At 41.6% G+C, this 27,831-nt stretch overlaps 1 protein-coding gene across 1 annotated transcript; it reads left to right on the top strand.

Annotated features, from left to right (window-relative positions):
* Positions 1–1,296: 1,296 nt before the first annotated feature.
* LOC133557717 (ras-related protein Rab-33B-like) lies at positions 1,297–22,108 on the top strand. Its single transcript, XM_061908437.1, has 3 exons — positions 1,297–1,648; positions 14,488–14,666; positions 21,548–22,108. The coding sequence occupies exons 1-3, from the start codon at positions 1,430–1,432 to the stop codon at positions 21,855–21,857; spliced, it is 708 nt and encodes a 235-aa protein (XP_061764421.1). The 5' UTR covers positions 1,297–1,429; the 3' UTR covers positions 21,858–22,108.
* Positions 22,109–27,831: the final 5,723 nt, after the last annotated feature.

The following is a 27,831-nucleotide window of genomic DNA, read 5'->3' as shown; positions in this document are numbered from 1 at the left end:
TTGTCATGCATTTTTATGTTCAAGAAGTTGGTAAGAAGTCATTTACTTATTATTGGTTAGTGTGGGGCTTGCCCAACCAGGGGGTTCTTCAGACCACCAAGCACTGACATGAGAGCAAGTTTCAGGGTTACAATGTTGTTTTATTTTTCAATAAGTCTCTCAGTTGCTTTCCAGCAATTGTCTTTTTCTCTTTCGTTCTGGCTCGCGCTTTGGTTTCTCGCCCCAAGCCCGTCTCTCCTCCTGGCTGCTGCTTACAACATAGCGACAGGTGATCAGATAAAAAGGCCCAGGTGGGCCATCTACGCACCTGTCGCTGAATTCGAGGCCGGTCCTGCCAACACCCTGCTTCCCTGCAGGCCCGCAGGCCACGCCCCCTCCACAGTTAGCTTCAGAATAACAATGTTATTACAAAGAATAAGAGACCTCTCTAGAAATGTTGGTCTTTCTTAAAAATGCACGCGTTTTGTTGTGTTCAGTGTTAAAAAAAAATATTATATGGCTCTTACGGAAATATATTTTAAAATATTTGGCTTCTTGGCTCTCAGCCAAAAAGGTTCCCGACCCCTGTTATATGCTGTATTGCAAAACAATTTTATTGAGATAAAAACAAATAGTTAAATATCTGCTTGTCACCTTTATTTATGATTTTCCAGCAAGTTATACATAAACAAAAATCGAATAATTAAATACATATGCATTTCGATTACTCATGATTAATCACAGGTTATTACCCATATAATATTACCCACAAAATGTAAATTAATTTTTAAAATGTGGCCTTATGTTGTATGTCTATCTGTGTTGGCCCTGTGATGGAGTGGCGACTTGTCCAGGATGTACCCTGCCTTCCGCCCGAAACGCAGTTGAGATAGGCTCCAGCAACCCCTTGCGACCCTGAAAGGAACAATCGGTAGAAAATGGATGGCTGGATGGCCCCCTGAAAGCAGTTATTAATCTGATGTGGCCCTCAATAAAAATGAGTTTGACACCCCTGCTCTATGGGATTGGCCGATACTGCAAATGTCGGTATCGAACGATATCAAGGATCGCTGACACCGATACTTCGGAACGTAACAATTTGATTATATTTAGATATAACTTTATTGATCACAGGGAAATTATTGTTCCAATAGCAGCAACGTCACGTACAGTACCCAATATCGGGAAGATTAAACAGATGTCAACGATATGTAAATATAATTACGTAAACAAAACAAAACCCAAATCGAATTTATGAGAACATAATTGAATAATATCGAAAAAAATCAATCCGATATCAATGTTGTCGACATTTGTGTCGACCACGTATCAACTCATTCATGGCGGCTGCTGGTCTTGTAGGAGGTGTGTGGTCTTCTCGTCCGTGTGTGTTGGTTAAGGGAGGACGCCATAGGTTCCTAGGAGGCGTTCACAGCGAAGAGCTCCTTCGATGGAGTCTTCTTTAGAGTTGTCCAACTCTTTGGGCAGCGTGTCGTCGCTGCTCGTCCGCCATCGAACATTCAAAGTTTTGGTAATCGGAGATTCTGCGGTGGGGAAGACGTGCCTCACTCACCGACTCTGTGCCGCCGACTTCCCCCGCGGCGCCGAGGCCACCATCGGCGTGGACTTCCGAGAGAGACTCCTCGACTTGGACGGAGAGAAAATTAAGGTAAGGAATTATCTTTACAATTATTTTCCACATTGTATTCATCCACAAAATAATGAAAACTAAAGGCTTTCATTCGTATATCTGTTCCGACCAAGAACGAATCGTTTGAAAACTGAAGCATTTTTCCCACAAGGCTAATTATATTTGTTCCAGACACCCCAAAATATGAACAAACACACATATTGTAGAGATTTATTGTAGTTTTACACACGGAAATGAATGTGAAATGCAGGTTTGTGTGGCTCTAAAAAGATTTAGTTTGTAACATTTTAGTCTTTGATATTTATGTTTTTAATTATTGTATGAATGCTCCAAAACATTCACACACATGGTTTTCTAAACTAAAATGAATCTATTTATTAGACATCTTCAACTTCTTCTTCTTCAGATTTTGGCGCCTATCTTCCACATTTGTCACCCGATTCAAACCGTTCCATCAACAAACTGTTCAGCGTATTCGGGCTTTCTCTTGACAAATTACAAAAATTCCCAGATTTCTCAGAATTCCAGGTTTTCCGGAACATTATTCCCATTCAAAATGAATTGGCCATTGTTCAAACTTCCTCCATTTCTACATTTTCAAACAATTTCAAATCATTCCACCTTCAACATATTCCACTCATCCTTGACATTCAAACTATTATTTTTTTAAGTTAAATTTTTTTTCCAGGAATTCTTTGAATTCCTTCCATCCATCCATCCATCCATCCATCTATTTTCTACCGCTTATTCCCTTTGGGGTCGCGGGAGGCGCTAGTGCCTATCTCAGCTACAATCGGGCGGAAGGCGGTGTACACCCTGAACAAGTCGCCACCTCATCGCAGGGCCAACACAGATAGACAGACAACATTCACACTCACATTCACACACTAGGGCCAATTTAGTGTTGCCAATCAACCTATCCCCAGGTGCATGTCTTTAGAAGTGGGAGGAAGCCGGAGTACCCGGAGGGAACCTACGCATTCACGGGGAGGACATGCCATCTCCACACAGAAAGATCCCGAGCCCGGGATTGAACCCCAGACTCCTCAGGACCTTTGTATTGTGAGGCAGACGCACTAACCCCTCCTCAAACGTGAAGCCCCTCTTGGAATTCCTGTTTTTTTTCAAACCCTTTTTTTTCTAAGGACCACTCCTTTCACATTTTTCAACCCTTCCACCGTCCAAACATTCCTCTTAATCAGGACCAAAATTTAAGTTGTTTTTTTGAACCTGAAAGATTTCACGGTTTTCCCGATATTCCAGGAATTCCTTAATACCATTTCACAATTAAAAATGTTTCTACTTCAACATTTCCTGACCGATCTGAAAAATTCCAACACCAACCATTTCAACTCATTAAGGAACATTTAAGTTTTTTACCACGCATCCATCCATTTCCTTCCGCTGATCCGAGGTCGGGTTGCGGGGGCAGCAGCCTAAGCAGAGAAGCCTAGATTTCCCTCTCCCCAGCCACTTCGTCCAGCTCCTCCAGGGGATCCCAAGGCGTTCCCAGGCCAGCCGGGAGACGTAGTCTTCCAAACGTGTCCTGGTCTTTCCCTTGGTCTACTGCCGGGAGGCGTTCGGGTGGCATCCTGAGTGAGCAGATGCTCGAACCACCTCATTTGGCTCCTCTCGATGTGGAGGAGCACCGGTTGACAGAGCTTCTCACCCTATTTCTAAGGGAGAGCCCCGCCAGGCAGAGGAAACTTATTTTGGCAGCTTGTACCCGTGATCTTGTCCTTTCAGTCCTAACCCAAAGCTCATGACCATATTTACAAGGGACACGTAAAACATTGATAACAAATTAATTGAAAAATATTATCATTGAAAAATAATAGCATCAACAGGTTGCAATTTTTGCCGCAATCTTCTGAAAAAAACTGCAGCAAATTCAGGCATTTTAGGCTGCAACAATCACCAAATAGCCTATTTTGAATGTCTTGAGTGTTTGGAATGTTTTTTTGATTTGGGGCCCTTTATGGATTTCTTCGAACAGATTTTCCTCCAAGATGAAGCACAATACAAGTTAAACTTGAACCACTTTTAAAAACAAGAATTAGGTACATTGTAAGAAAGGGATAGTAGTTATTTTAGAGTTGGGACACGATGGACAGATTCCGGCCAGAGAATCTTTTAACCAGCTTTATTGCTGAAAGGTAGATGTGAATGTGTGTGTTTGTGTATTTAGTCGTCAACTCACACAAGGTTGGCTGCCACCATTGATCGAAACCGGCTATTCTGATAAAGATGTGCTTTAAAGGGGAAATGACGTCACACATTGACCTGTCAACTTAAAGAGACAGGAACATTACAGAACTGGTTAACAGCACATAATAGGCTTTCATACGTCATAATTTAAACATTTTGGAATTTTTTTCTCTTTTGCACATGGTCCAAATCTTACATCCAGACTTTAATGTGCTAGTATACACCTAAATATCTATATATCTAAATATGTGAACATAATTATTGTATACATACCTAAAAATGTACACATACTTAAATGTATACATACCTAAAAGCGTACACATACCTAAATGTGTGTACCGTATTTTTCGGAGTATAAATCGCTCCGGATTATAAGTCGCACCTGCCAAAAATGCATAATAAAGAAAAAAAAAACATATATAAGTCGCACTGGAGTATAAATCGCATTTTTGGGGGAAATCTATTTGATAAAACCCAACACCAAGAATAGACATTTGAAAGGCAATTTAAAATAAATAACTAATAGTGAACAATGGGCTGAATAAGTGTACGTTATATGACGCATAAATAACCAACTGAGAAGGTGCCTGGTACGTTAACGTAACATATTATGGTAAGAGTCATTCAAATAACTATAACATATAGTACATGCTATACGTTTACCAAACAATCTGTCACTCCTAATCGCTAAATCCCAAGAAATCTTATAGTCTCTTACGTGAATGAGCTAAATAATATTATTTGATATTTTACGGTAATGTGTTAATAATTTCACACATAAGTCGCTCCTGAGTATAAGTCGCACCCCTGTCCAAACTATGAAAAAAACTACGACTTATAGTCCGAAAAATACGTTACATAAATGTCTACATATCTAAATGGGTACGCCTACCTATGTGTGTATACATAACTAAATGTTTGTACACATATACAGAAATATGTATATACATTATGTACGGAAAATATTCAGACCCCCTTTAAATTTTACACTTTGTTTCATTGCAGCTATTACTAAAATCAAAAAAGTTTATTTTATTTGTCATTCATGTACACTCAGCACCCCATCTTGACAGAAAAAATACAAATGTTGAAATATGCATAAGGGTTAAGACCCTTTGCTCAATTCTTTGTTGACGCTTCTTTGGCAGCAATTACAGCCCTAACCCTAACCACTATGGACGGGACTCTCGCTACTGTGTTGGATCCACTTTGGACTGGACTCTCATGGTTGTGTTGGATCCACTATGGATTGAACTTTCACAGTATCATGTTAGACCCGCTCGACATCCATTGCTTTCGGTCCCCTAGAGGTGGTGGGGGTTGCCCTCATATGCGGTCCTCTCCAAGGTTTCTCATAGTCATCATTGTCACTGACGTCCCACTGGGGTGAGTTTTCTTTGCCCTTATGTGGGCTCTACCGAGGATGTCATTGTGGTTTGTGTTGTGGTTTGTGCAGACCTTTGAGACACTTGTGATTCAGGGTTATATAAATAAACATTGATTATTTGATTGATTGAAGTCTAAAAATATATTTAAATACTCTTTGCTCGCACTAAGTATTATTGGGCCATGATGTAAAGAAACAAACAATAAATACTCTTAAGTAGACAAGAAAAGTTATATTTCACAAACGTAATATCAAAATGTTGCAACAAAAAGTTGGAATATTTCACAAACAAGTATTATTGGGCCATGATGTAAAGAAACAATCAAAAAATACTGTGAGAAGTCGACAAGAAAAGTTGTATTTCACAAAAATAATATCAAAATGGAGCAGCACAGTGGAACAGGGGTTAGTGCTTGTGCCTCACAATATGAAGGTCCTGAATAGTCCTGAGTTCAATCCCGGGCTTGGGATCTATCTCTGTGGGGTTTGCTTGTTCTCCCCCTTGACTGCGTTGGGTTCTACCTCGGCTTCCTACCTCCAAAGACATGCACCTGGAGATAGGTTGATTGGCAACACTTTGTGTTTGTGAACCCGTTCTCAAACAATGGCAATAAAAACTATTCTGATTCTGAACACTAAATGGGCCCTCGTGTGTGAATGTTGTCTATCTGTGTTGGCCCTGTGATTAGGTGGCAACTTGTCCAGGGTGTACGCTGCCTTCTTTCCGAATGCAGCTGAGATAGGCCCCAGCACCCCCCGTAACCACAAAAGGGACAAGCGGTAGAAAATGGATGGATGGAAGTCTTTTTGAATACAAAGCCACAAGTCTGGCACACCTATCTTTTGGCCAGTTTCGCCCATCCCTTTTTGCAGCACCTCTCAAGCTCCATCAGGTTGTATAGGAAGTGTTGGTTTTCATCCAGGATGAAAATGCTTCTATCAGAATGAAAAAATAGAGATACAGGCATCATGTAATGAGAAAGAGCTGATACGTCGGTACTAATAATGAACAAAAACACATTTGTCTTTATATAAATGGAGAAAGTTTATCTATAGCCTTTTTATTAGACATTACACATTACATGACGTCGCGTTCAAACTCCACGCGTAATCTGTCTCCCTAACATAAAGAATAATTGTGATTGAAATATTTATCAAAATAATCTTTATACATTTTTTTTACATAATTGTGCAGCCTTATATGTAAGACGAGGTCTCATCACTATTTGTATCTACTGTATATAGCCAAAAAGTTCAGTTACGTCTTATGGCCATCAGGTGCCATCTTGCAAAATTCTTACATTTGTTTTTATTTGTTTATCTCATATGTCCATAAAACGCAATCTTGCACAATTTTTACATTTATTTTTATTTATTTATGTTATTTTGTTTCATATTTCTTGTTGTCATGTGACTGTTTGTAATTCTTGTGTTGCTTTCATATGCACATTCAATTTCTACTTGAGGTACATGAACCAGTCTTATATCTACAGTAATGTTTCTTCAAAGGATTTTTTTTTTTTTTTAACGTAATCAATACATTTCCATACAAGTAAATAATAAATAAGAAAAGAAATGTAACGCAAAGTGCTTTACAAAGTTAAAAACAACACCCCTAATGACCCAGATCCCCTCACCACCACTTTTTTAAGAGCAGCAGGAAAGAGTTTTAAGCGAGCAATTTAAGATTTTTAAAATCTTCTCTTTCAAAGAACCATAAAATATTCAAAACCTGTTTTTGTATTTTTTTTCTGTTCATTTAAAATTTGATGGTTAATCCTTAGTTTATTTTTCCTCCATTTCCTCTCCGCTACACTCCAATTTCTGTATAGTTTTTGATTTCATCATCATTTCTCCATGAAGGTACTGATTTTTAAAATTACCTTTCTTAATTTTAGAGGAGCAACAGCGTCAAGGCTGAATTTGAGGTTTTGATAAAAATTGTCAACAATAATATCACAAGGTGCAGGTTAAACTATTGAAATACAGGTATTAAAAACTCTAGTAAAATTTGCAGCCACTTCAGAAGTTAAATAGTGCTGGATAAAAGCTGTGATATTACAAACCCCGATTCCATATGAGTTAGGGAATTGTGTTAGATGTAAATATAAACGGAATACAATGATTTGCAAATCATTTTCAACTCATATTCAGTTGAATATGCTACAAAAACAACATATTTGATGTTCAAACTGATAAACTTTTTTTTTGCAAATCATTAACTTTAGAATTTGATGCCAGCAACACATGACAAAGAAGTTGGGAAATGTGGCAATGAATACTGATAAAGTTGAGGAATGCTCATCAAACACTTATTTGCAACATCCCACAGGTGTGCAGGCTAATTGGGAACAGGTGGGTGCCATGATTGGGTATAAAAACAGCTTCCCAAAAAATGCTCAGTCTTTCACAAGAAAGGATGGGGCGAGGTACACCCCTTTGTCCACAACTGCATGAGCAAATAGTTAAACAGTTTAAAGGGGAACATTATCACAATTTCAAAAGGGTTAAAAACAATAAAAATCAGTTCCCAGTGGCTTGTTGTATTTTTTGAAGTTTTTTTCTAAATTTTACCGGTCCCGGAATATCCCTACAAAAACCTTTAAACTGCTTGATTTTCGCTATTTGCGATGCGACTATCCATTTCCCTGTGACGTCATACAGTGCTGCCAATTTAAACAAACAATGGCAGATACCACAGCAAGATATAGCGACATTAGCTCGGATTCAGACTTGCATTTCAGCGGTTTAAGCGATTCAACAGATTACGCATGTATTGAAACGGATGGTTGGAGTATGAAAGTATTGAAGAAGAAACTGAAGCTATTGAGCGAATAGCTATTGACGCTATTCATAGCCATAGCATGGCCGAATAGCTGCGTTAGCATCGCCGGTAAAATGTGCGGACCAAACGATCAGGACTTTCGCATCTCTTGACACTGGAGCAACTTAAATCCGTCGATTGGTAAGTGTTTTTTTCGCGTTAAATGTGGGTGGAAGGAAACGTAATATAGTTGCAAATGCATCTGCAGGTTATCCATACATCTCTATGCCATGTCTGCTTTAGCACCACCGGTAAATATCATGTTAGCATCAATTAGCATAGCATGTTAGCATCGATTAGCTGGCAGTCACGCCGCAACCAAATAAGTCTGATTAGCACATAAGTCAACATCAACAAAACTCACCTTTGTGATTTCGTTGACTTTATTTTCAAATAATCATTAACTTTAGAACTGGATGCCAGCAACACGTGCCAAAAAAGTTGGGAAAGGTGGCAATAATAACTGATAAAGTCGAGGAATGCTCATCAAACACTTATTTGCAACATCCCACAGGTGTGCAGGCTAATTGGGAACAGGTGGGCAAATAGTCAAACAGTTTAAGAACAACGTTTCTCAAAGTGCAATTGCAAGAAATTTAGGGATTTCAACATCTACGGTCCATAATATCATCAAAAGGTTCAGAGAATCTGGAGAAATCACTCCACGTAAGCGGCATGGCCGGAAACTAACATTGAATGACCGTCACTTTCGATCCCTCAGACGGCACTGTATCAAAAACGGACATCAATCTCTAAAGTATCAACACATGGGCTCCGGAACACTTCAGAAAACCACTGTCACTAAATAGAGTTCGTCGCTACATCTGTAAGTGCAAGTTAAAACTCTATTAAAGCTTCTAGCACACCTGTGAAGGGAAAACCATTTTAGGTAACTACCTCTTAAAGCTCATCGAGAGAATGCCGAGAGTGTGTGAAAAAGTAATCAGAGCAAAGGGTGGCTACTTTGAAGAAACTAGAATAAAAAAATGTTTTCAGTTATTTCACCTTTTTTTGTTAAGTACATACTGTAACTCCACACGTGTTCATACATTGTTGTGATGTCCTCAGTGACAATCTACAATGTAAATAGTCTTGAAAATAAAGAAAACCCATTGAATGAGAAGGTGTGTATGTGTATGTGTGTGTGCGTGTGTGCGTGTGTGCGTGTGTGTGTGTGTGTGTGTGTGTCTTAGTAGTATACTACCTAAGTGAGTATATTCCTAAATGATGATCTCTGTTCCAAGTTGCACAATGACCTCGTCCACTGTTCTGGTATTTCCCGCTCATTAATAATGGTTGCATTGACGATCTGACCAAGTACAGTATATCATGATAACATACAAATACAGTACAGCAAACATTAAAATCATTCCAACCTAGAAAACAAAGAGCCCAAAATGTGTGAAGTGAATTAAGTGAATTATATTTATATAGCGCTTTTCTCTAGTGACTCAAAGAGCTTTACACAGTGAAACCCAATATCTAAGTTACATTTAAACCTGTGTGGGTGGCACTGGGAGCAGGTGGGTAAAGTGTCTTGCCCAAGGACACAACGGCAGTGACTAGGATGGCAGAAGCAGGGATCGAACCTGGAACCCTCAAATTGATGGCACGGCCACTCTACCAACTGAGCTATTTCCTCTCCCCAATGTATATAACATTTCTTTTGAGTGTGTAAACTTCTCTGTACATGTGAAAAACTAAAACCCCAATGAACCCTATTAATACTTACATTTGTACTCTAAAAAGGACACGCTAGAGAGATTACACCATTGTCTACCAAATAGGTTTTCCTTGTTTGATTGAGGTCTCTGAGGAAAATGTGTTATTACAAAGTGTATTTCATAACATTTAAGATTAAAACAAACATGTGTTTTTTTGCAAAGTCAGCTTGATATAGACTGTCTCCCAGAAGACATTTCTGCGTTTCTTTGCTCCCTCTGATTGGTGGCTCATTGCATACTCATTAATCTGGCTTTTTTTTTCTGAATCTTTGTATTTCAACACAATTCCTGCTCTCCTTCCACTGTCACTAATTTCCACTGTCTATGCACTTCACCAGTCTACAATATAAGGGCTGGAGCACCAGTTTGTTTTTTTTAGTATTTTATACCTCCCCCGCAGCCTCATGTATTAATGGGGAACTGTACTTTTTTGGAATCTATCACACCCCTTTAGTGAGACATGAACACATGTCTTTCTGTTTTAATGCATTGTAAATTGTAAATAAAAGCAATGCAATATGGGTATTCGATCTATTCTGCCTATAAAGTGCTCTAAAAAACATCCAAAAGCCTTCCTTATTTTATATACATGCTGTAAGTATATATGTAGTGTAGTAACAGGCACATTTATAATAACATGTAGTAATTATGTATTTTGGTCATTTTAAACATTGCCGGAACATTTATTTTTCGGCGCATTAATTTCACAGAGTGCATTGCAACTATTTTTCCGTAATAACAATAGATGTATCAGGTGTTAGCAAGGCCTTCTCTGCTGGCCTAACATTACAAGTAATCATGATCGTAAGTCTTTTTAAATTTACTTTCCTTAAATATCTAGAATTATTCATAATCTCTTCATGTCATATTAAGCTCCTTCCAGTGCTTTTGTTTTTAGGTTAGAGTTTTTATCCAATCAGAATTTAGCTAGCTGTACGAAATATGCCGGGGGCCTTCATAATCAACAATGCGGGCGTCTTTGCACTCTAAGTGAACAAACACATACAGTTTATGGTTAATTGCGACATCCAATCAGATCCCAAGTTGTTTTCAGTAAGCCTTTCTAGCTGGCCTTATGTTGAACATGACATTTACATGTCCTGTGATTGGATACTCACTTGGGAGTTCCAAGTGAATATCTAATCACAAGGTGTGAAAACAGGAAGTGGCACCAGAGCCATAGAAAGCCATAGGAAACTCACAGAGAAGGAGAGCAAAATGTTGATTAGGTGGCAGATATATATTTGCAAGGCCATTTTCAAGAAGGACACTTAAGAGAAACTACATCTTCTGAGATGAGGTCGGTCGACCACGGAAGCTATCCCGGCGGTGAAATGGTTTGCCAGTGACTTTCACATGGACTCAAGCGACTAACTACTACGACCAACTACCGAATGAGCGGTACCACTGGCTTATACGGCGTTGATTGGGTGCTACTAATTGAGAGCTAAAATATTTTATTTCTTAATTTTGTTCATGTTTCATTTTTTTTATACAATTTTTTTTTTTACAATACCCACATAAGATACATTAATTTCTGAAGCGGGTTTATTTAATATTAGATGTGCCAAAAAATAGAAAATGTTGTACACTGTTGAGGGGTTTCAATGCCCATTAGTGTGCAAGTGGGTTTTCAAACGAGCTACTGAGGACTCCATTATCCCTACAAAAACTGTCCTTTGTTACCCAAATAACAATCCCTGGATCACCAGCCAGCTAAAGCTGCTGCTGAATAAAAAGAAGCTAGCCTTCTAATCTGGTGATCGAGATGAGTTCAGCTGCAAGAAGGAAAAGATGCATACAGAAGGAAGCTAGAAGCCAAACTCCAACAGAATAACACTCGTTATGTGGGGAAGGGCATGAAAATGATCACAGGCTTCAACAACAAAGCCAAACTGCTGGATTGGGATGTAGATAGAGCCCATCCATCCATCCTTTTTCTACCGCTTATTCCCTTTCGGGGTCGCGGGGGGTGCTGGCGCCTATCTCAGCTACAATCGGGTGGAAGGCGGGGTACACCCTGGACCAATGAGCTGAATTTCTTTTTCAAAAGATCTAGCAATGCACCCTTTACTGGCCCTCCCTCCATTGCTCCTGTCCTCACACTTTCCCTGAACATCAATCTACAAACTCCTTCACTGTTGCCTGCCACCGCTTTTTCTTATCTTCCCCAACCCCCACACTGAGAAAGCCAGCCCGGTGTGTCTGACATCTGGACATGTGAGAAGACAGCTGGAGAGAGTCAACCCAGACAAGTCAGCAGGCCCTGACCGAGTCAAGCCCTGGGTCCTGAAGACTTGTGCTGCTCTGCTAACTTGGATCCTGCACGTTATATTCAACCTGAGTCTGAAGTTAGAAAGGATACCAGCTCTATGGAAAACATCCTGCATAGTGCCGGTGCCCAAGAAGCCCATCCCATCGGGCTTGAATGACTTCAGACCAGTTGTCCTGACGTCTCATGTCATGAATGTCCTCGAGAGACTTGTGCTGGATCAGCTGAGACCTCTGGTGGCTCTTTCCCTGGATCCCCTACAGTTTGCATATCAGCCCCATGTAGGAGTCGATGATGCTGTTATCTACCTGCTGCATCGTGCTCACTTTCACCTGGATGGTGGGAAGGGCACTGTGAGGATCATGTTCTTTGATTTCTCCAGTGCCTTTAACACCATTCAGCCAATTCTGATGAGTGAAAAGTTGCTCAGGATTTAGGTTGTCAGTTCATCCATTGTCTCATGGATCACTGATTGCTGGTCTGACAGGCCCTAGTTTGTGCGACTGGGGAGCTTCCTGTCAGATACTGTGGTCAGTGGTGTAAGTGCTCCACAGGGGACCGTCCTGTATCCTTTCCTGTTCACCCTTTACACCTCAGACTTCCAGTATAGTTCCAGGTCCTGCCACGTGCAGAAATACTCTGATGACTCTGCTGTGGTCGGGTGTATCAGAGAGGGCCAAGACTTGGAGTATAGGACACTGATCACTGACTTTGTGGAGTGGTCTCAGGCGAACCATCTGCTCTTTAATGTGGACAAGACCAAGGAGCTGGTCATGGACTTCACAAAGAGAATGACCCCGGTGGAGCCCAACAGGATCCAGGGCCGGTAGGGGGCAGTAGTGGGGCAGTACAAGGACCTGGGATTCCACTTGAACAGCAGACTGGACTGGAAGGACAACTGCAAAGCTGTTTACAAGAAGGGCATGAGCAAACTCTTTTTCCTGAGGAAGCTTAGGTCATTAAATGTGTGCAGCAAGCTGTTGGAGATATTTTATCAGTCTATTGTGGCCAGTGCCCTGTACTTTGCAGTTGTTTGTTGGGGCAGCAGCACCACTAAAAGGGACTTAAACTGACCTGGAAAGCCGGCCAAACTATTGGCACGCAGTTGGAGGCGTTTGTGTCAGTGAGGGACAGGAGGACACTGGACAAACTGCTGGCCATCATGGACAATCCTGCCCACCCATTCCAGCAGACAATTGAGGGACACCGGAGTTCATATTCCAACAGGCTCCTTCAGCTTCGTTCCCACAGTGTTCGATTCAAGAACTTCTTCATTCCGCACTCCATCCGGCTGTATAATTACTCGCCATACAGCAATAGATGATGTCTATTACCTGACACGTTCTATGTTAGCTACTTCTCTTTGTTTATAATGTCTATTTTCTGCTAGATTTAGTCTGTATTTTATGGATGGATGGTAAATGTTATATATTGTATATATGATATAAACATAATATATCAGTATATATCCTATACTGTACATATATTATGTAAATGTTACGTACTGTATTTTTCGGAGTATAAGTCGCTCTGGAGTATAAGTCGCACCTGCCGAAAATGCATAATAAAGAAGGAAAAAATCATATATAAGTCGCACTGGAGTATAAGTCACATTTTTGGGGGAATATTATTTGATAAAACCCAACACCAAGAATAGACATTTGAAAGGCAATTTAAAATAAATAAAGAATAGTGAACTGTTGTTTATGTTGGCTGAATAAGTGTACGTTAAGAGTCATTCAAATAACTAAAACATATAGAACATGCGATACGTTTATCAATCAATCTGTGACTCCTAAATCCCATAAAATCTTATACGTCTAGTGTCTTACGTGAATGAGCTAAATAATATTATTTGATATTTTACGTTAATGTGTTAAAAATTTCACACATAAGTTGTTCCTGAGTATAAGTCGCACCCCAGGCCAAACTATGAAAAAAACTGCGACTTATAGTCCGAAAAATACGGTATATATTTTATATTGCTTTCAGTCTATTTTATACCTGCATTGTCCCTTCCATCTTTTTCATCACTTATAACTGAGCTACTGTGTGGACCAATTTCCCTTGTAGATCATTAAAGTTTGCCTAAGTCTAAGTCTAAATTTCTGTATGATATCTGCAGCCGTGTCCATGTGGTGACATAAATTACGGTATTTTGAGAGGTGAAGTCGGACTAAGTAGGACCTTCCGCCCGATTGTAGCTGAGATAGGGACCAGCGCCCCCCGCGACCCCAAAGGGAATAAGCGGTAGAAAATGGATGGATGGATCACTGAAGGCCTAGATGACAAACGCCCGGCCCGCCACTGAGTGTTAGCAGACAGAACTTGTTGTAATCTTGCAGACGAGATCTGATGTCTTGGATCTTGGTTCTAAACCTGGGTCTTAAATGTTTTCAGTTGAAGCAAAAATGTTGATGTGTGTGTGCTCCTCACCGCCAGCTCCAGTTGTGGGACACGGCGGGACAAGAGCGCTTCCGCAAGTCCATGGTGCAACACTTCTACCGCAACGTGCATGCGGTTCTCTTCGTGTACGACGTGACCTGCACCGCCAGCTTCAGCAGCCTTTCTGCGTGGGTGGAAGAGTGCAGGCAGAACTCCCTCGGCCAGGAAGTCCCCAGGTAAGCAAACAAGAACTGTAAATATAATCTTTATACAGTATTGTGTATATTATTTCCACGGTGTTCTTGTCAGAATTAAATGTTTGTTAAAATATCATTCTGGAAATACAGTAACCCATCCATATTTTTTAGCACAGCTGTTTTTGCACCTTCCTGTAAATTGAACACGTTTTACTAAATGTATTTTCCTCTCAAATCTTGCATTTTTAGTACAGATTTTTTGAAAACATTGTCGCTAAAATGAAAATGTGTACCTTGACAGCTGACCACTTTTTGGAAGTTCTGCGCGATGCACCAATACTCAGCATCTCCAAACTCTGTTTCATCGAAATACCGCATTCATTAGTAGCTTCTAGGGTTGTACGATAACCGGTAATAGTATAGTATTGCGGTACTAATGAATCAAAAGTGGTACTATAGACTGTTTAAAAACTAACGGTTCCTGGGCATGGCGGCACGTTGTCCCGTCATAACATTGATGGTTTTACGAGCAAAGGAGCATGTTCGGCAGCGCACAATCTTGAGAACTTACAGGCAGACAGCGTATAGACAGAAAAGGAAGAACAGATGCATTTTGGCCTAAAAACTAACGATAAAGGTGAAGCTAGAAAACTGAAGCCCCCTCAGGAAGAGGTGCTTTAAAACATTGCCCGCTAGCTAGCAGCGAACATCCATCCGCAGTCGGCAGTGTTTTTAGCTACTTCTAAATCACTATTCCTCGCCTCCATGTTGACAAATAAAGTATAATTTCTGCAGGACGAGGAATAGCTAAACATGCTTCACTACAGACCGCAGGAGGATACAACAGCCGCGTCCAGGGGAGGGAAATCGGAGTCTCTGTTTTTGCGGTCAATATTAAGATGGGTCAATATTTTGATATTGACACATCTTATCTCTGCATATTCCTGTAAATACCGTTATTAGCATTACATATACATAAATCAAGTACCTACTGTACTGTTTACTTGTTGAAATACCCTTTATGAAGCTAAAAACTACCAAAACGACCACTTTGCTGCTGCCAAAAATTGATTTCAAGTAACATTTTGATATTGACACATCTCGGCATATTTTACTAAGGCTGTCCTTTGTCACAGATTCTGTTCATAACTTTTATGGACAGAATTTCTAGGCGCAGTCAAGGCGTTGAGGGGTTCCGGTTTGGTGGCCGCGGGATTAGGTCTCTGCTTTTTGCAGACGATGTGGTCCTGATGGCTTCATCCGGCCGGGATCTTCAGCTCTCACTGGATCGGTTCGCAGCCGAGTGTGAAGCGACCGAAATGAGAATCCTCACCTCCAAGTCTGAGTCCATGGTTCTCGCCCGGAAAAGGGGGGAGTGCCATCTCCGGTTGGGGAGGAGACCCTGCCCCTAGTGGAGGAGTTCAAGTACCTCGGAATCTTGTTCACGAGTGGGGGAAGAGTGGATCGTGAGATCGACAGGCGGATCGGTGTGGCGTCTTCAGTAATGCGGACGCTGTATCGATCTGTTGTGGTGAAGAAGGAGTTGAGCCGGAAGGCAAAGCTCTCAATTTACCGGTTGATCTACGTTCCCATCCTCACCTATGGTCATGAGCTTTGGGTTATGACCGAAAGGATAAGATCACGGGCACTAGAGTATTAGTCGCATTTTTGGGGGAAATTTATTTGATAAAATCCAACACCACACATAGACATTTGAAAGGCAATTTAAAATAAAAGAAGAATAGTGAACATCAGTCTGTGGACCGGCTCTATACTCTCCGCAGGGTTCTTGAGGGTGCATAGGAGTTTGCCCAACCAGTCTACATGTGCTTTGTGGACTTGGAGAAGGCATTCGACCGTGTCCCTCGGGAAGTCCTATGGGGAGTGCTCAGAGAGTATGGGGTATCGCTGTATGGCGAGTGATTATTCAGCCGGATAGAGTGTTTTGTTGCTATTCCGTTTTAATAACAAAAACTGTCACCAAAACGGGTGGGAAAAATTCTCAAGAAACTTGAACATTTCTTGACAAAGTACATTGTGCAATAAGACACACTCCTGCGGAGCAGAGAGGTAGCGACATAGTAACGTTAGCTGTGATGCTAATCGGACTGTCTTATTGTGGCGGTCCTCTCCCTTTATGATCAGTGTCAGAGCCTGGTCCGCATTGCCGGCAGTAAGTCGGATACGTTTCCAGTGAGGGTTGGACTCCGCTAAGGCTGTCCTTTGTCACAGATTCTGTTCATAACTTTTATGGACAGAATTTCTAGGCGCAGTCAAGGCGTTGAGGGGTTCCGGTTTGGTGGCCGCGGGTTTAGGTCCCTGCTTTTTGCGGACGATGTGGTCCTGATAGCTTCATCTGGCCGGGACCTTCAGCTCTCACTGGACCGGTTCGCAGCAGAGTGTGAAGCGACCGGAATGAGAATCAGCACCTCTAAGTCTGAGTCCATGGTTCTCGCCTGGAAAAGGGTTAAGTGCCATCTCCGGTTGGGGAGGACACCCTGCTCCAAGTGGAGGAGTTCAAGTACCTAGGAGTCTTGTTCACGAGTGAGGGACGAGTGGATCGTGAGATCGACAGGCGAATTGGTGTGGCGTCTTCAGTAATGCAGACGTTGTATCGGTCCGTTGTGGTGAAGAAGGAGCTGAGCCGGACAGCAAAGCTCTCAATTTACCGGTCGATCTACGTTCCCACCCTCACCTATGGTCATGAGCTTTGGGTCATGACCAAAAGGACAAGATCACGGGTACAAGCGGCCGAAATGAGTTTCCTCCGCAGGGTGGCGGGGCTCTCCCTTAGATATAGGGTGAGAAGCTCTGCCTTTCGGGAGGAGCTCAAAGTAAAGCAGCTGCTCCTCCACATCGAGGGGAGCCAGATGAAGTGGTTCAGGCATCTGGTCAGGATGCCACCCGAACACGTCCCTAGGGAGGTGTTTAGGGCACGTCCAACCGGTAGGAGGCCACAGGGAAGACCCAAGTCACGTTGGGAAGACTATGTCTCCCGGCTGGCCTGGGAACACCTCGGGATCCCCCAGGAGGAGCTGGACGAAGTGGCCGGGGAGAGGGAAGTCTGGGCTTCCCTGCTTAGGCTGCTGCCCATGCGACCCGACCTCGGATAAGCGGAAGAAGATGGATGGATGGATGGACAAATTATCCAAATGCCATGGAAATACAATGTGAATCAGTCTTTTGTTTCCCTTTTTTTTTAAGAAGTGTTGTTTTTAACAGTAAGATATGATCAATATTCAATATTTTGGTCAGTTTTTCAGGGTGGGGGACATTTTTCAAAACACATTTCCTTAAGAACGTGACTTTTGTGATCAAAACATTTTTTTTATTTTTATTGTAGACTACACATTTTTTATTATTTGCAATGTATAGTCTTTTATTACTCTCGTATGATTTTGTCATTGTATTATATATTGTATAGTTAGCATATTTTCCGTACCATAGGGCGCACCGGATTATAAGGGGCACTGCCGATGAGAGGGTTTAGTCAGGTCTATTTTCATACAAAAGGGGCACCGCATTATAAGGCGTATATGGGTCATGTTATTTTTTTTCTCCTAAATTGAAAACACTTCCTTGTGGTCTACATGTAATGGTGGTTCTTTGGTCAAAATGTTGCATAGATTGTGTTTTACAGACCATCTTCAAGCCTCTTTCTGACAGTCGCTTCAGGATGTGTCCTTTTGTGGGCGGTCTTTTTTACATGGCTCACCTTCGACAGCGTCCTCTCCCCGTCCTCTTTGTTGTACCTGTGTAGTGTGCAAGGACGGGAGTGGAAGAAGTGTCAAAATATGGAGCTCACTGTTTTAATGACATTCAGACTTGTGACGGACTTCCTGCCGCCGTCACCGTGTGGGTTGCCATGACACTGGATGCAGGACGCCTCATAACAGGTTTGACACTTTATTATTTCAATAATGTCATTTCCTTGCCATTCGATCGCGCCACTTTCTGGCTCGCTGGCTCTCCCTGGTTGCCGTCGCGCACCTTTCGGTGCCCGCTGGGTGCGTCTGCTGCGGGGCCTCATCCTCGTCTGGGTCTCGCTCGTTGTCCTCGTTGTGCTTGTGGTCGGTCATCTCTGGTGGTTCCTTCTCCTTTTCCTCTCTCCCCATCGTGCCCCCTTCGCCTCTCTTGTAATTTAGGAGTAGATGCGAAGATTGTGAGCAGGTGTGTGTCTTACGCACCTGACCTAGATTGCCTTTCTTGTGCCGCTCCGCTTGCGCCACGCCTCTCCTCGCCGCCGCATGGCCCACCTCCTGGCCTCCCTTCTTGTCCAGAACGCCTCTGTCGGCCCGCTGTCGGCCCGTCTGCTGCGTCTCTCCACAGACCTCCCCCGCCAGTTCGAGGCCGGGCTCCAGTCCGTCTTCATCGTCTTTTCCCTATTCATCGTTTTCCAGAACTTCTTGAATTATTTCTTCTTTTTTCTCAATTTTTTGAGTTTCAAATTCTTCTTCTTTAGCTTCTTCTTTATCTTTAACTTCTTCATTTTCATCGTCTTCCAGAATTTCTTCAATTGTTTCTTCTTCTTTCTCAATTTCTTGAGTTTTAAATTCTTCTTCTTTATGTTTAAAGTCCTCCAACTTGTCACCATCTTCAGTCACGTCCTCTTCTTGGCTGATATTGTCGACACTTATTTCTTCCTCATTGGCTTCTTTCTGCTTCTTGTTTGCTGCATCATTTTCTACCGTCTTGTCTTCTGGTTCCTTCTTGTCAGCAGGCTCTTCCACCTGCTGGTCTTGTGGCTGCACTTCAGCTTCTTCCTCTTTCTTTTTGGCCAACAGCTCGCCCTGGTGGCCTGCGGACGCCACTGCATCCTGTCCAGCCCCGCCCTCGAGGCGGAAGGTTTTTGCTTCGTTTTCACCGGCTTTTCCCTCAGGGGGGGGCCTCGCCTCCTTCTCCCATCCGGTCCACAAGCGCTTGCATCATCTGCGTTTCTTGACGCGTTTTTTCGAGCAGCTTAGTGTAGCTCGCCACAAGGGCCCAGATGACATCATCGTCCTCCGCCACCGACGGTGTCTCCCACTCGGGCGCCAATGTGACGGACTTCCTTCCGCCGTCACCGTGTGGGTCGCCATGACACTGGATGCAGGACGCCTCATAACAGGTTTGACACTTTATTATTTCAATAATGTCATTTCCTTGCCATTCAATCGCGCCACTTTCTGGCTCACTGGCTCTCCCTGGTGGCCGTCGCGCACCTTTCGGTGCCCGCTTGGTGCGTCTGCTGCGGGGCCTCATCCTCGTCTGGGTCTCGCTCGTTGTCCTCGTTGTTCTTGTGGTCGGTCGTCTCTGGTGGTTCCTTCTCCTTTTCCTCTCTCCCCATCGTGCCCCCTTCGCTTCTCTTATAATCTAGCAGCAGATGCGAAGATTGTGAGCAGGTGTGTCTTACGCACCTGACCTAGATTGCTGTTCTTGTGCCGCTCCGCGTGCGCCACGCCTCTCCTCGCCGCCGCATGGCCCGCCTCCTGGCCTCCCTTCTGGTCCAGAACGCCTCTGTCCGCCAGCTGTCGGCCCGTCGGCTGCGTCTCTCCTCAACTTAAATCAATAACTGAGCAGCATCTCCTCATCCGTGGTTCACTAGTGCAACAACGCCGGAAATGTGTCCCGTGAAAAAACGTCCGACCAGAACTCTATAATAACTAAAGTTTCTTGGGGAATAATGTAAACGCACTAAACCGGTATGTTTTAACGCTTTCATGGAGATTTCACCGACAGAGATATAAGTAAGAAATGTACACTACTTTATATTAGAAATGGCAGCAGTGGAGGATGAATGTCCCATAACAAAAAGATAGAGAAAAAGAAGCTTATTGACTACGGTGTCGCCACGGACTACAAAGGTGGACTCATACAAATTTTCAGGACTTATGCAGATCCCAAATACAGATCAGTAGGTACCACAAGGTAGGGAAAGTTGCTTTTGTATAATATTGCAAAACAAAACGCCAGATAATATCTTACCTTATAAACACACCATAATGATACTCGTATGTTGAAGCACAGTATAATCCATCAAGCGGTGCGGCTTCATAGCTTACCAAAGTCATACTGAAACATTTTGATGGATTTTTGAGGGTCGTGTGTAATATTCTATATTTTCAATGGAACATAACATTTTGGTATTGTTTACTTGACTAATATTGCAGTTTCCACGTATCTTTTATGTGTGACTACCATCTACTGGTCACACTTATCATTTCACCATGTACTAAAAAAAATAGCTTCGAGGTAGTTAAGCACAACCAAAATTATTTTTTACATTAGGCGCGCCGGGTTATAAAGCACTGTCAACTTTTAAGAATATGAAAGGATTTTAAGTGCGCGTTGTAGTCCGAAAAATACGGTATCTTCAATGTCTGAATTTACTTTTTTATATTTTTTTAGCAAAGCTTGAACTCTCCTTTTGCAAGCACCCGTTGCTAAAGAAACATGATGCAGTCCAATTAGAAAAAGGAAAAAATGTATTACTTTTTTAAGCCTTATGTATTTTCATACATACCGTATTTGCCGCCGGGGTGCTAATTAATTTAAAACCTCTTCTCACTCCTGCGCTTACCAAAGGCATGCGATAATAATTTGAGTGTGATGTAAGCTTGGACCTTAAATCCTACTGAATAGCTCTTAATCTTCTTCCCTTTATGCAATTTCAAATTACCGGTATTGAAATCAGCCTCCTCCATTTTGAAAATGATGACAGGGGAAGTGTCACTCGTGACGTTACGAGTTTGACCCGGCGGTAATACTAAGCATGCGCTAATTATTTTGCGAAGCGAGTTTGACCCGGCAGTAATTTAAGGCAGGCGCATACTATATGCCCTGCGGCAATTCAAGGAAATATGTTATATTTAAATTGGAGAGCATTATTTAGCGGGCTTCCTTTTCCTGCTGATTGGTCGATGGATTGATGTCTTCTTCAGGTTCCTGGTGGGGAACAAAAGCGACCTCCGTGATGTGGTGGAGGCTGACGGCCAAGTCAATCAGGAAGAAGCGGTGTGCTTTGCCAAGGCCAACAACATGATGTTTTTTGAGACCTCCGCCAAAATGACGGCAACGAGGCAACGAGATGCTGGGGAGTTGCCTCGTCAGCACGATGCGGTGGAAGACATTGTCAACGCCATCGGCGCCAGATTGAAGAGGGCCAGCGCGGCGCCCATGCCGAGGTACAGCGGCTCTTTTAAAGTCTTCAACAAAACAACGGAAGAGAAACAAGTCTGGACTTGCTGCTGAAAAGAAGGTGAAAGAATGAGACCGTGGTACCCGCTTAATGAATATTTCATTTGAGACCTATCACTCCAACACAACTTGTTTATACAAAATGTTTACTTTTCTGTCATATATGCCACCTTTTATCTACAAATATTATTTGTGAACTTGTTATATAAGTATGTACACATTCTTGTTTACCCGCCGGTTTGTCTATAATTTGTCACTGTATTTGAAATTAATAAATGAGAGGAGACGACACAAGTTCAGTTAAATTGGAACCCGTTAATGTCGACAAACCATCGAATTGGACTAGTTCTGGTCAGCCAGGTTATTACTAAAAAGTGCCTGCTTAAGTCGACGCTTGCATACCGCTAATCAAAGATCCTCTATTTACAATAACATGCTGTTTTAAGGACTTTTTACAAAATCACAAAGATACTCTATATGTGACATAAGCCATCTTGTTTTACAGACTGAATGCAAAACCACTTGTCAAAGATCCTCTTTACGTGACCGGAGCTCTCTGTAGTAGGGATGGGTGATATGATTTGAAACCTAAATTGGTGATTCTCAAACTGTGGTACGTGGGCTGCATATAGTGGTATGCCAAATAATCACTCAATCAAAGTGCCATGTTTTATTTTCCAATATTCTATCACAGTGTTACTGTTCAAACTGTCTGTTACAGTGGCCAAATGTTAAGGTCTTGGTCAAGGGAGGGGGGGAGTATGACCCCAGGATGCAGAGACGGGAGAAAATGTGGAATTACAAAAATGAAAAAATTTAATTTAAGCAAAAAGGGATAACTACGGGCGATGGGGCAGAAGCGCACACCATGTAACATGGACAAAGGGTTCCTCAGTGGTCGGCAGGGGAAAAGGCCAGGGCGCACTGAGCAGGGCAAGAGTCCAACAAAAGACTCCCCTTTACCTCAGGGGGGCTCAGAAAGAAACACAGAAGGGGTTAGGGCATGGGCGCTCACACTTTTTCTGCAGGCGAGCTACTTTTAATTGACCAAGTCGAGGAGATCTACCTCAGTCCTATTTATAATTTATATTTATTTATTTATGAAAGAGACATTTTTGTTAACAAGTTAATGGTGTTTAATGATAATACAAGCATGTTTAATACACATAGATTCCTTTCTTTCATGAAGACAAGAATATAAGTTGGTGTATTTGATTCTGATGACTTGCATTCATTGGAATTAGACAGTGGTGCTGATAACGTCCGCATTTTCAAATGGAGGAAAAAAAAAGTCCTCCTTTCTGTCCAATACCACATGAAAGTGGTTGGATTTGGCATCTCATTTGTCCAACTTGCATACTCGTTTTCAAACACTTTGTTATGAGTGTAGCATATGTGTGTGGCCCTTTAATGTCTGGCAGCAGGTGAGTGACGTCAGTGACTGTGCGGGTGGGCAAGCAAGTGAGAAAGCGGTCGCTGAGGGCGGGGGAGAAATACATTGGCATCAAACTCCGTAGCTTGCTAGCTTGTGCACGCTAGCTTTGTGAGACTCTTATTTTGTTAGCACAGGCAGGATGAAACAGGTCTTTTATGGTGTAGACAGGAACTGTGCTGTCGGTCTTTAGAGTTTTGACAGTAGGTACGGAGTCTCTAGAAATAAAATGTGTTTCTCTGCGTCCGCCCTGTTAGTGATTTTTTTCTTAAATATGAGCTCGCAGCAGCCAGCGTCATCTCACAAGATCCTCGGGTGCCGAGAATGTCAAACAACTGACAAAAGTGAAGTCTTGGTATGATTGATGATTGCTCATTTTTATGTCTATTTTTTAATGCCTGGCTTGAGATCGACTGACACACCCTCCGAGATCGACCAGTCGATCGCGATCGACGTAATGGGCACCCCTGGGTTAGGGAATTCAGGACTAAGTGGCGACAACGTACCAGGTCTGGTGAGGTGCAGCAGGCGCATGCACAAGCGAGGTTCAAGAAACATTAACCAGCAAGGCCAAGCTGTCAATGACTAGCCTAAATACTGGCGGGCTAATTGCGAGCAGGTGTGCGTCAAGGTCCGCCCCTCGCCGAGGACGAATCCCTGAATACACAGGTGTAGACATAAAGGAGAAGGCAGGATAAAGATAAATCACAACAGCCAAACATATCAAATACACTTGTTAAATAAAACATCTGCCCTATTTTAATGAATACTTTGGCCTATTACACTTCTGTATTTTAATATTGGTTATTATCGGGCTACTTGGAGAGCTGAGTTTTTTTCTAAGGTGGTACTCGGTGAAAACAGTTTGAGAACCACTGACTTACATTACATTATATCGCGATATATATTGCAGCCTACTGTGACCTATGAAGTAAACGCTGGTCAAGGATTGCCTTTATAAAAACAGAACTATTGTTTATGGGACCTATTGCAAAACCGGGAGTCAAAGACCCTCTAGATGTGATAAGAGCGCTCTGCTCTTTTTCGGGACCTACTGCAAAAATGATAGTACAAAAATATACCCAAAATATATCTGGAGGGTCTTCTCTTTTATGAACCGACAGCAAAATAATTTTTTTAAAGATCCCCAAAATAGGACTCCTCTCCTGAGCTGCCAGTTTAACGTGGTCGAAGACATTGAGGCCGAGTGGACCATTTTTCGTAATTCCATTGTCGGGGCGGCCGATTAGAGCTGTGGCCGCAAGGTGTTTGGTGCCTACTGGAGCAGTAATCCCAAGTAAAAGATGTAGTCAAGTTTAAGAAGTCGTATCGAGCCTTTTTGGATCGTCGGACTCTGGAGAAAGCGAACAGGTACCGACAGGCCAAGGGGTGTGTGGCTTCGGCGGTCGCAGAGGCAAAAACTAGGACATCAGAGAAGACATCTGGTCAGGATGCCCCTCAAACACCTCCTGGCCGGTAGGAGGACACGGGGAAGAATCAGGACTCCTTGGGGGGACTGTGTCTCCCAGCTGACCTGGGAACACCTCAGGATCCCCCGAGGGGAGCTAGACAATGTGGCTGGGGAGAGGGAAGTCCGGGCTTCTCTGCTTAGGCTGCTGCTCCGCAACCTGACTGTGGATTAGCGGAATAAGACGCATGGATGGTTTTAAGTGATTGATTGAAACTTTTATTAGTAGATTGCACAGTTCATTACATATTCCGTACAATTGACCACTAAATGGTAACACCTGAATAAGTTTTTCAACTTGTTTAAGTCGGGGTCCACGTTAATCAATTCATGGATATATATGACATGTTTTAAGAACCTTCAACAAAAAGGACAGTCAAATATCTTCTATATGACAACATTTTAGTTAAAGGAAAGTAACTGAGTAACAAAGTAGGGGTTTTCAACCTAATGACCCAAAAATCCAACCTTCAAATGACGTCAGATCAGCTTGCCAAAGCAGCCCTATAGTGGTCTGTAAGTACTGTGTTAATATTATACATTTTAAACTAATACAATATATATTTTTTTAAAAACATACATTTGACTAAATTGAGAGCAGTTCCACAATACAGTACATTAAATTAAAATACATTTTTAGAATGTGGAATTATACAATAATGTATCTCCTTTAAACAGATACACTGCATTACAATACTTTCCGGCTTGGGGGTCTTTTGCATCCCACAGATAGTTTATTGGCCCATAATAAATCAAAATAAAAAACTTAAATGTCCCCAAAAAAGTATATGTTAATTGAAAAAAAATCACTTAAAACTTGATATTCGATATAATTATTCATTCTCTTTTATATATTTTTTTTACTCTTTTTTTTTAATTTTTTTAAATTTTATTTCTTTTTTCTTTTTTTCTTTAAAAGTTAAACCAAAAGATGGAACAAAATTTGTTGGTCTCTTTTGTTGTACGTTTTCAGTATTTAACTACTTGGGCGGCCCTCATTGGAACACCTTTGGACACCCCTGCTGCAATATTGGCTGCTGAGCTGGTCACCATGGCAACATCACATGCATCTCACTTCCTGACAGTCACACTATTAGAGCAGTTATTTGCCACATGTGTCCAATCCATGACTTATGTTGTCATACGATGAAAGACATATTTTCAACTCCACATCTGTAACCGTGTGTGTGTGTGTGTGTGTGTGTGTGTGTGTGTGTGCGCACGCATTTGACATTCTTTCACATTGGTGCAACAAGTAGCAACCCAATGTCAGATGTCCCAGTTTCATTGTAAAGCTTTTATGACTGCCATTTCTGAGAAATAAAAATGTCTGACAACCAAAAGGGAGCAAGTGTTCCTCAATAGGAGTCTTCCCCGCAATATTGATACCAAAGAATATCAAACAGCATCCCAGTGATACTAGCAAGATGCAATTGACAGTACTCTTTTATTGTATTAATTTCTTCATTTTTTTCAACTTGTCACCCTTTTTTTTTAATTATTTTTATTTTGCAATTTTTTTTACTTTTTATTTGACCCCTTTTACCGTATTGGTTTTGCACTATCTTGTTTAGCTCATTCGTTGTTTATGTTCTTTGTTTTTGTTTTGTTGTTTTTGGCTGTATGCTTTTTAACCTGTAAAGCACTTTGGTTCAATTTAAAAATTGTTGTAAATGTGCTATATGGATAAAGTTGCCTTGCCTTAATAATGTTACATTGTCCAATAATGTTAAAGTGCGGTATTTTTTTTTAAGTTAACTGATGAAAATATATTCTTTTTTACCTAAAATATTAGTCATGATTGGTGAATTAGATGCAATAATTAAAAAAAATTAAAAAAAATTTTTATAACAAAGGATTACTAGGATGTTTTGCTATACCTCTTACTATATTTTGCGCTTCTAATGGATAGTAACAAAAATATTAGAGTTACTTCATTGTTAATAAAAAATTAAAGAAAGCACTACAATTCCACAAGTAGTTTTGATTTACATAGTTTTGTATTCACTCCTGCACACTGCGTTGTGTGGATTTACTGAGATCCCGAAGGCGCAGTTTAGTGTTCCAAATCAATTATTGGCATTGACATTAACAGGAAATTACGACATATTTACTAGCTTATACAGTATAACTTGTATGTGTAAATTGCAAATTAAACCGCCGATTCATCTTCTGCTACGTAGCCATGATGGTCATACAAACCCTGTTTCCATATGAATGGGGAAATTGTGTTAGATGTAAATATAAACAGAATACAATGATTTGCAAATCATTTTCAACCCATATTCAGTTGAATATGCTACAAAGACAACATATTTGATGTTCAAACTGATAAACCTTTTTTTTTTTGCAAATCATTAGCTTTAGATTTTGATGCCAGCAACACGTGACAAAGAAATTGGGAAAGGTGGCAATAAATACTGATAAAGTTGAGAAGTGCTCATCAAACACTTATTTGGAACATCCCACAGGTGTGCAGGCTAATTAGGAACAGGTGGGTGCCATGATTGGGTATAAAAGCAGCTTCCATGAAATGCTACGTAATTCACAAACAAGGATGGGGCGAGGGTCACCAATTTGTAAGCAAATTGTCGAACAGTTTTAGAACAACATTTCTCAACGAGCTATTGCAAGAAATTTAGGGATTTTACCATCTACAGTCCGTAAAATCATCAAAAAGTTCAAAGAATCTGGAGAAACCACTGTACGTAAGCAATGATATTACAGACTTTTGATCCCTCCAGCGGTACTGCATCAAAAACAGACATCAGTGTGTAAAAGATATTACCACATGGGCTCAGGAACGCTTCATAAAACCACTGTCAGTAACTACAGTTGGTTGCTACATCTTTAAGTGCAAGTTAAAACTGCTATGCAAAGCAAAACCCATTTATCAACAACACCAAGGAACGCCGCTGGCGTCGCTGGGCCCGAGCTCATCTAAGATGGACTGATGCAAAGTGGAAAGGTGTTCTGTGGTCTGACGAGTCCACATTTAAAAATATATTTGGAAACTGTGGACTTAGTGTCCTCCGGAACAAAGAGGAAAATAACCATCCGGATTGTTATAGGCGCAAAGTTCAAAAGCCAGCATCTGTGATTGTATGGGGGTGTATTAGTGCCAAGGC

This window comes from Nerophis ophidion, linkage group LG01 (genome assembly GCF_033978795.1).
Source record: "Nerophis ophidion isolate RoL-2023_Sa linkage group LG01, RoL_Noph_v1.0, whole genome shotgun sequence".
NCBI lineage: Eukaryota > Metazoa > Chordata > Actinopteri > Syngnathiformes > Syngnathidae > Nerophis > Nerophis ophidion.
This window is presented reverse-complemented; position numbering and strand designations above follow the sequence as displayed.